Raw genomic sequence first — 8,864 nt, 5'->3', positions numbered from 1 at the left:
CCCCCCCCCCCTCAATCTTTTGGGAAATTTTTAGGGGGGGTGGGGCCCCCCCCCCTATGAATTGGGAAAACAGGGGGGGGGGCGGGCCCCCCCCCTATGTGGGGGGGGGGCCCCCCCCCAAGCTTTTGGGAAGGCCCCCCCCCCCCCCCCCCCGGGAAGCTCCCCACTCACCACCACCACCACCACTTCACCACCACCACACACACAGGCACGCCACCCCGCACCCCAGGATCCCCTGTCGCTGTTGTTTTGTGTGTCACCGTGTGTATCATTCAAGAGGGAAATTCGCGACCGAGATGAAAAAAGAAAATGATATGCGAACCCACATAAACACAGAGTACAATGCGGCGGTCTCACACACGTATATACTTCATTATGAATCTTCATTATGAATGCGGAACGAACTCCACCAAAACATGACATGTGAAGGACCCCTCCCCCAGCAAGCAGCATGTGGTGACACCACGAGTCTCTGGGGGGGGCGGGACCCCCCCCCTAGCATGTGGTGAAGGTGCTGGGGGGGGCGGGCCCCCCCCCCTAGCATGTCTGCATGTCGTGGTGAAGCCTCTGGGGGGGGTCGGACACCCCCCCGCCCCCCCCTAGCTGGTGTGGGCAGAAGCCCCCCCTGGAAGCGATGTCCGCCTGCTCCGGTGAGAGGACCTGAGTTTTGCAGGGACGGGTATGATCAGAATGGCTGGAATGCGTTCTAAAAACGTGTTCAGAACACACCGGCCCGGCGCTTGCGCCGATATAACAGCCTCACCGGAGGGGAGTGGCCACACTACCAGCGCTGTGACGGAGGCACAGACTAAGGTTGAGGTAAGTGGTAAACGTCACAAAGTAGCCACAAGACCCCCATCCCCTCGCCCCCCTCTCGATCGAGAACGCAAAGCAACACCGGCGCTCTAATCGGCGGAGCTCTGCCCGAGCCAGCTGGCGGTGTGCTCGCCCCTCTCCAGCCTCTGTACCCCAACCTCTGTCCATGTGGGACATGGCGAGGCAAGCGCTCACCCAGCCATGAAGTAATTGGGGCGACTTGGAGCGTAATGGTGGTCAGAGCCCTCGCATTTCTTCCAGTTTGGAAGGAACCAGCCGACAGCTGACGTCACAATGTCCTCTTCGCACGGCGGGCGCCGAGGCGGGGGAGGCGAGGCCGGCTGCAGAGGGGGAAAGGGAGGCAGGGGGGGCTTGAAGTCGATCTTGGGGCAGCCCGTCCCGACAGACGGCCAGTTACATTGACCCCAAAATTTGTGATCCCAGCTTTCTTCCCACGCCTCTCTCGCCGCTCTGCGTAACTCCGCCAGCCTTCTCTCGGCATATTTTGGCCCCTCGAGTTTATCGAGCTCTCCTCGCGCAAGGACCACATTTCTGACTCCCACTCCGATCATTTGCCTCCAAGTCATGTCGAAATGTCGTTGCTCAGGTCCACTCTCGTTTCGAGCACTTGTACCTCCAACGGTCGGTGTTGGCACTGGGGTTCCCTTCGGGTATATCGTGCGCGCCAGTCCCGTGCCCAGTTTGTAACGCCAATTCTTTTCTTGTCACTTGTGTGCCGGTGTGTGAGAGATTTTTAGCAATACCAAACAATAATCACACTGTTGTTTGTTTTGTTGTGTGTGTGCCAGTCCGCGCCAGTCTGAGAGAGAGATTTTATTATCTTCTCTCTTCCAGTCTGTCTGCGCCCTTGTCGTGCGTGTGCAGCAAGAGAGGCTTCATGTGAAGATTCTTTTCTTGGTGTACCTGTGTTAGTGCCAGTGCGCGCCAGTCCCGTGCCTAGTGTCGTGCCAGCGCGTCAGATGCGGAAATAAAATTCTTTTCTGTGGGAACTTCCACCAGCTTCCCGCGGGAGCCCGACTTGCGGCGGCGGCGGCGGCTTTGGGCCCTCGGCAACATTGCCCTGGCGCAGCGCTCGGCTGCCCTTGGGCACTGCAGCCCTTCCCACCTCCCATCGCACGCAGCCAGATATGTCCAACCACCTCACCGGCGAGGTGCACCTGCACAAGGGCCCGCCGTTTGTGCACGTCAAGCAGAATTCCACTCCCGGCAGCCGCGCTGAGTCCTCCTGTGAGTCTGGCGATGAGTCCGGCGACTCTCCGCCGAGACTTTCTCGGGACCCCACGCACCTCAACCTGCGTGCGCTGGACGGGACGCCTCTCCGGAGGCGCCGCAAGCCCGAGGCCGAGGCCGCCGCACCGCAGGCCAAATCAGGCACAGCCGACGCAGCGCCTTGGGTGCTGGTAGACGCCAGTGCCGTTGCCGCCGACCGAGCGCTGCCGCACATCCTGAGCTCGTACCGCCCCGAGGGCTGCACGTCAGTGCTGCGCGCCCTCTTCACCCTCCACAACCAGAGCCTCAACATCTACACGCACCTACTCGGCCTCCCGTACGTCGCCTCCTTTGTCATCGCTCCGCCGCCCTCCTCCGCCGCCGCCGGGCCCTTCGTGGCTGCCCTGCGCGCGCACGCCGCCGTCGCTCTCCTCGTCGGCGTGGCCTCGGTCGCCTACCACGCCGGAGAGGCGGCTCCGCTCCGCGCGCGGCAGCTGCTCCTAGATGCTGAAGACGGAGGTACTGGACCTCTGTGTTCCGACGGGCGGGGCGCTCGAGAGACGACTCGACTTCCGCTCGAGACTTCCGCTGTATTCCGCTGTAATGACAGCCCGCGTATTCGCGCAATTCCTGGATGCACGGGAGCCCTATTCAGGACCTGACTCTGGTGTCTTCATGCGGCAGGCAGCTGCTTCTTGCGATTGACCAAGGGTGCGCCTTTCTCTCTTGCGCTGCGCACGCTGCACTCATCGCATTCTTCGAGCTCCACGCCGCCGGGAGGCCCCTCCTCGCCCGCCGCCTCCTTATCGCCCTCGCCGCCGCCGCCCTCGCCGGCTTTTGGAGCTTTGTGAGCGGCGTGCTTCAACTCGCGCCTGAGGCGGGACCGTCACGAAACTTCTTTCAAGCCGCTTGGAACTTCCCCATAGGCGCGCTCAACTCGCGCCCAAAGGCGGTCGTGGCCGGCGTCATGGGTCTGCCGCTCGTGATCGGCCTCGCCGGCCTCGCCGCCGCCTCGCCGACGCCGACCGCGCCTGCCCTCGCCGTTTGGGCTGCCCTCTTTGCCGTCACGGTCGCGATATGGGTCCTGCAGATCCCGGAGCGGTGGTTTGCCCCAGGCACGCTCGATTTGGTGGCCAACTCGCACAATTGGATGCACGTCCTCGTGATTGTGGTCTTTGCCAAGTTGCAGCGGATCTACACTGACCGTCTCTCCGGGGACGAGCACCCGTGAGGCTCCGCGCCTTGGCGCGAGCTTCCATCTTTGTTTCGGTGACGCAGAACGAGCGAGTAACGGGTCACTGTTCTTCGCTTGTCCCCTTGTGTGTGTTAGCGCGAAAGTTCAGTTTCCATCGACAAAATATCGCCGCCGCGGGGTCTCGTGTGTGGCTCGGTCTTACTCATATATCGTACTGCTCTATCTCCTGTTTTGCTGGTTGACGTTTTTGGCGTCCGGGCTAGGGGGCCAACAGCAACACCCCCGGCCCCCGCCCGACGCGCGCTCGCACAACGCGGACATCGGACTCGCACCGCGCAAAAGCCGGAACGCAACTACGTGCCAAGGCCATGGTCAACCCGACTCGCACCTCATCTCCACCCACCCTGCATGCCTCCGCCACCCATGCTGCCTCCGCCACCCATCCAGCCGCCACCCATACTGCCACCGCAGCCGCCCCCGCCCCCGCCCGGGAAGCACCCACCTGGCCCTCCTCCGCAGCAGCCCGGCCCGCCGCAGCAGCCCGGCCCGCCCATTCCAAGCCCGCCCATTCCGGGGCCGCACATTCCGGGGCCGGTCATCCCGCCACATCCGCCCCCGTAGCACTGCCCCATCGCGCCCATCGCGCCCATGTTCCCCATGCCGCCTCCGGCTCCGGCCGCACTGCCCATGCCCATGCCGCAGCCGCCTGACGGAGGGAGAGAACCGTCAGGACAAGAGGAGCTGCTGTCACTGTCTGTCCTCTCTAGGCGGGGGGGTGGAGAGGGGGGGTTCACCCATCTCGCCGCCGCCTCCCAAGCCGCTGCTGCCCATGCCGCCGCCGCCGCCGAACGTCGGCTCGAACGCGCTCCCCAACTGCATGAGCAGCGACTGCTGCGACGCGGTGCCGCCCCCACCCTCGTGCGGCGCCTCGTATGGCCGCGAGCCTGCGCCTCCGCCGCCGCAGCCTCCACCGCCACCAAGGACGCCGCCGCCGCCTCCTCCGTGGCTCTGCGCCAGGCCCTGGCTCTTTGCCACCCTCATCAGAGCGCCGCGCACCTACACGAGACGAGCCGCACACAGGGTGGGCGGGTGGGCCGCCACACCGGGTCCTCTCTCCGGGCAACTTGGCGGGGAGGCGGCGAGGGTGAGGGGGGCGGCGGAGGCGGCGAGGGTGGTGGGCTGGGCGGGGGTGGGCTTGGAGGCGGGGGCGAGGGCGGAAGCGGCGAGGGCGGAAGCGGCGAGGGCGGAGGCGGCGAGGGTGAGGCGGTGACGGCGGCGGCGGGCTCGGTGGCGGCGGGGACGGAGGTGGCGCGCCGCATCGAGATCCACTTTGCCCGACGGCGGCGGCGGCGGTGGCGGCGGTGGCGGCGCCCGGGGCTGTCGCCCTGCGGACCACTGGGCGCTGCCGCCGCAACCTCCACCGCCGCACTGGCCGCCATACGCTCCTCCACCGCCACCACCACCACCGCCGCCACCATAGCTGCCGCCGCCACCATAGCTGCCGCCGCCGCCACCATAGCTGCCGCCGCCGCCACCATAGCCGCCGCTGCCGCCGCCATAGCCGCCGCCATCGCCACCAAAGCTGCCACCGCCGCCGCCACCGCCACAATAGTTGCCACAGCTGCCGCGGCGGCCGCTGCCGCCGCCACGGCCGCTGCCGCCGCCACGGCCGCTGCCATAGCCGCCAGCAAAGCTGCCGCCGCCTCCTCCTCCTTCGCCACCGCCACAGCCGTAGTAGTCGCCGCCCCGCGGGCTCATGGGCACGCGAGTCCCGTACCTAGAGTTGGAGCACGGCGAGTTGAGGGCGTGAGTACGGTCTCGTGCAGTGTATTGTGCGGTGTTGCAGTGTATTGTACTCGGAGCAGCGCGTGTGCACGCGGCTGCGAACACAGCGGACACGGCGGAAGGGTAGCAGAGTGCCACACCCTCAAGAGTGCGCGTCTTCTCGAGTGCGTGTCGGAATACAGGGATCTGTCCTCCCGCATCTCGGATCTGTTCGCCCGTGTGTTGTGCCGCGCCTCCCGTCGAACCCGTCAGCATGCCGCGGCGGAAGCGGCGCTCCTCCTCGACCCGGCTGCTGCGGCTGCTGCGGCTGCTGCGGCTGCTGCGGCGGCGGCGGCGGCGGGTGAAGTGGCGGGGCGGGAAGAGGCGCCTTCTTGCGGATGCGGTAGGATGGTACTTGCGCGCCTCCCGGCCCTCCTGCACTCACGCTCCCTTCCTCGCCGGGCCGCTCGGGCTTGGCCTCGCCGGGCCGCTCGGGCTTGGCCGGAGCGCCGGCGGCGGACGCGTTGGCGGCGGGCGCGGCAGCGCGCCGCGTCGCCGCGCCCACTGCAGAAGCGCCTCCGCCTCGTGGACGGTCGTCGAGGCTCTCGTCCTCCTCCTCCTCCTCCTCGTCCTCGTCGTCGTCCTCCTTCTCCTCCACCCTGTCGCCCCCCCCCAACCGCCCGCCCTGTGCAGGGCTGCGCGCGTGGGCGGCAGCGCCCTGGCCCGCCTCGTTGGCCTCGTTGGCCTGCGCCGAGAGTGCGCGCTGGAGTCACGGCGCTGCAGCATCGCGTGAGTACACGGAGTACGAGCACAGCGGAGCACGTACGTGTGAGTGCCAGCCTCCGTACGCCCCGCATCTAGGCTCGCGCGCCGCTACGACCGCCGCCATTCGCTGCCGCCGAGCCAGCGTCGCTGCTGACACCGCCGCAGCGGCGGCGGGCCCTCCTCCCGCGGGGCCCTTGCCGAGGGGTCCGGCGCGGGCCTTGCCTACGGCAGGAGCACACCGCAGTCGAGGAGTGGACTAGGGCGGCGTCTTCTTCGTCGCTCCTTCGTCGCCCTCGGTGCGTGCAAGGGGCGTCTGTGTGCACAAAGACTTGCGGTGTGTGAGGGACGAGGGCGTGAAGCACCCGAGCGCTACTTTGGGATACAAGGACCCGTGTTCAGCATGATGAGCGCATACTCCAACTAGAATCACGCGACGTGCATATTGAGTACTCTCGCTGCGAATACCAAAGTCAACACCGTGGACTCCAGTTGAACGCAGCTGAATACGTGTCTGCCCCCTCTCGAGTGCCAGCCGGAAGACAGGGATGCGTATTCCGCATCTAGGGCCTCGCCGCCGAGAGCGGTGAGCCCCGCCGCCGGCGGCGGCGCCCCCCCCGAGGGAGAGGCGGGGAGCGGCACCCCCAGCCGCTCCCTCTTTTGCTCCACCTTTGCAGGCTTGGCTACGGGGCGGCCCTACGCCCGGAACACACAAAAGTGAGGTCGTGAGCAGGAAGCTTGCTGCGTCTCCGGATCGCGTGATCTAACGGGCTGCGAGTGCAGTGCATTCCGCTGAATGCGGCTGCTTACGGATGAGCACGGGGCCGCCTCTCGGATCGCCGACCTGTGTTGAAGCAGCCGACGCGCCGCCTCTGGCCAGGCCCTTGGCAGCCGGCGCCTGCGCGGAGGAGGCGCCTCCCTGCGGCCGCTTGCGCGGCGGGAGCGAGGCGTGCGTCGCCTCCTTCCTGCCGCGCTTGGAGGGCGGCGCCTCCTCCTCCTCCTCCTCCTCCGTCTCGTCGTCCGTCGTCTCAGCTATGCGCCGCTTCGCTGCTGACTCGGCGCGCGCCCGGGCGTCGTCGGCGGACCACGAGCTAGCGGGCCTCTGGCTGGCACCCTTGACCAGCCGCCCGCGACGTTCGCTGCCACTTTTCGCTGCCGCTTTTGCTCCCCGCGCCGCCGCCGCCGCCGCCGCCGCCGCCGCGCGCTTCTCCTCATCAGCCGCGCGCTGCGCGGCGTCGCGCTCGCGCCACTCGGCGATGAGGTCGTCCGACACGTTCTCGACCGGCTCCCACGTGTTCTCTTCCGAGGCGTAGCCCTCCCACTTGATCAGATACTCGATGCCTCCAGACCGGCCCCTCCGCCGGCCGCGCACCTGCTCCACCCGGAAGGCGCCGTCCCCCAGGTAGTTTTCGTCTTCGCCCGCGCGCTCGTCCCAGTACGTGACCTCGTTCTCGCTCTCTCCCTCGCTCTCGTCGTCGGCCATCGCAACTCACAATGGCAAGTTGCTCCACGCGCGTGCTGGGGCAAGAAGAGCTAATTCTTTTTCGGACGCTTGGGCAGTTTGTCTGGGGCGCGTGTTTTATTAGTGCATCGATGGTCACACCCAAGGTGCGGGCGCGGGGTGCGGTGCAGTGTGTGTGTGACTGCGGCAAGGGCAGGCTTCGCAAACACACAAAAAAGAACAGGAACTCTCGCGGCGCGCTGGCACTATTAAAGGAGCAAATAAACTGCTCGGACGCGGCTTCGCCGAGGCGCCCGCCGAGCGAAGCACAGAACACCAGCGCCGGCCCCCCGTTTCGCGGCATTGCCATGCGCGAGGAGCACGGCTCACCGTCCCCGCGAGAGAGAGCAGAACCGGGCGTGCGTGCGCACCTCACTGTGCGTATGCACGCGCTGCGGCTGGCCTCTGCACCACCGGCCTCGGCGAGCATGGCGCTCCGCCTCACGCTATCCGGTCAGCTTGGCTCGACGCCGCCAGCGGTAGCTGGCGGCAGCGGTTTCGTCTTCGACGGACTCGTAGAGACGTCGATGGATTCACTACACGTGGAGCTCCTTTCTGACGGCATCGCCGCATACGCCGCCTCTCTGCCGCTCAACACCCTGCTGCCTGGACGCCGTTGGTGGTGCGGCCTTGACCCGCTGTCTTCAAAGGCGGCGGCGGGCCCTGCGCTCGTCGCAGCTTTGCAGATGAGCTTCGACTGGGACCCTCACCCTGTTTCACGGATGGTTGGCGTTATGGCGTCAACGGGGTTCTGCGACGGAGCTGCGGCCAGGGAGGTTGACGCCGGCGTGACTGCGCAATCTCCGCCGCTGGCCGCCGCCGGCGCGGTTGCGCGCCCCCCGCCACTGGACGCCAGCCGCTTCGCAGAGTCAGCCGGGGACAGGCCGCCGAGCGTAACGTCTCGCTCGGCAGAGCACGACGCGCTGAGCTTTGAGCGCTTCTGCGAGCTGGAGCGGCGGCGAGACGCCTCTGCACTCACGGAGGAGGACCTGCGGGAACGCTTCGACGCTTTTGGCGCGGAAAACGGCGCGCCGCTTAGCTTTCAGGACTACGTGATGTCGTACAAGAGATGACGCCCAGTCAGTCTCGTCTGTTCCTTCCCGGGGTGGGGTGCGGGTTTTACTTCGATTCGACGGCAACACGTCGGTCCAGCTGTGAGAGGCACAAGCGCCAGAGGAGGGCGCGACTTTCCCGCTACGTTCCTTCGTGAGAGCGGAAGCGCGCGGAAATTCTCCTTTGCGGAAACAGTAGGGGGAGGGCTCTCTGGCTTCGAGGTTTTTCAGTTGTTTTTTGCGCTGCTCACTCCGCACTATATACAGAACAGACTTTACACTCTGACGAGTGGAGAGAGAGCGCGTACACACCACACACACAAACACTACTCCCCAACACGCGGCTAGCCAGGCCTGCCTGCTACACGATGGCGACGTTCTCAGGGTTCTGTCTGCGTGCTTTTGCTGCCTCCCGCTTGGAGTCGGCAGTAAAGCAAGTGTGGGTGGAAGCGGGGGCGACAGGGAGAGGGCTCGAGAGGGCGGCGGCGGAGGCAGGGGGAGGGGGGTCGGCGATGCCGAGGTGTGTGCCCATGTTTGTGCGTGG

At 66.6% G+C, this 8,864-nt stretch overlaps 2 protein-coding genes across 2 annotated transcripts; one reads left to right on the top strand and one right to left on the bottom strand.

Moving 5' to 3' along the window:
- Positions 1-1,964: 1,964 nt before the first annotated feature.
- Positions 1,965-3,277, top strand: EMIHUDRAFT_194309 (hypothetical protein; the record flags this gene model as incomplete). The annotated part of the gene is made up of 3 exons (XM_005794162.1): positions 1,965-2,495; positions 2,702-2,757; positions 2,827-3,277. 3 exons carry the CDS (start codon positions 1,965-1,967, stop codon positions 3,275-3,277), a joined length of 1,038 nt encoding a protein of 345 aa, XP_005794219.1.
- Positions 3,278-6,026: 2,749 nt separating this feature from the next.
- On the bottom strand, positions 6,027-7,250 carry EMIHUDRAFT_194308 (hypothetical protein; the record flags this gene model as incomplete). The annotated part of the gene is made up of 4 exons (XM_005794161.1): positions 6,027-6,062; positions 6,410-6,463; positions 6,612-6,732; positions 7,018-7,250. The coding sequence occupies 4 exons, from the start codon at positions 7,248-7,250 to the stop codon at positions 6,027-6,029; spliced, it is 444 nt and encodes a 147-aa protein (XP_005794218.1).
- Between the last annotated feature and the right edge of the window lie 1,614 nt (positions 7,251-8,864).

This window comes from Emiliania huxleyi, assembly GCF_000372725.1.
Source record: "Emiliania huxleyi CCMP1516 unplaced genomic scaffold EMIHUscaffold_1, whole genome shotgun sequence".
In the NCBI taxonomy this organism is placed as follows: domain Eukaryota; phylum Haptophyta; order Isochrysidales; family Noelaerhabdaceae; genus Emiliania; species Emiliania huxleyi.
This window is presented reverse-complemented; position numbering and strand designations above follow the sequence as displayed.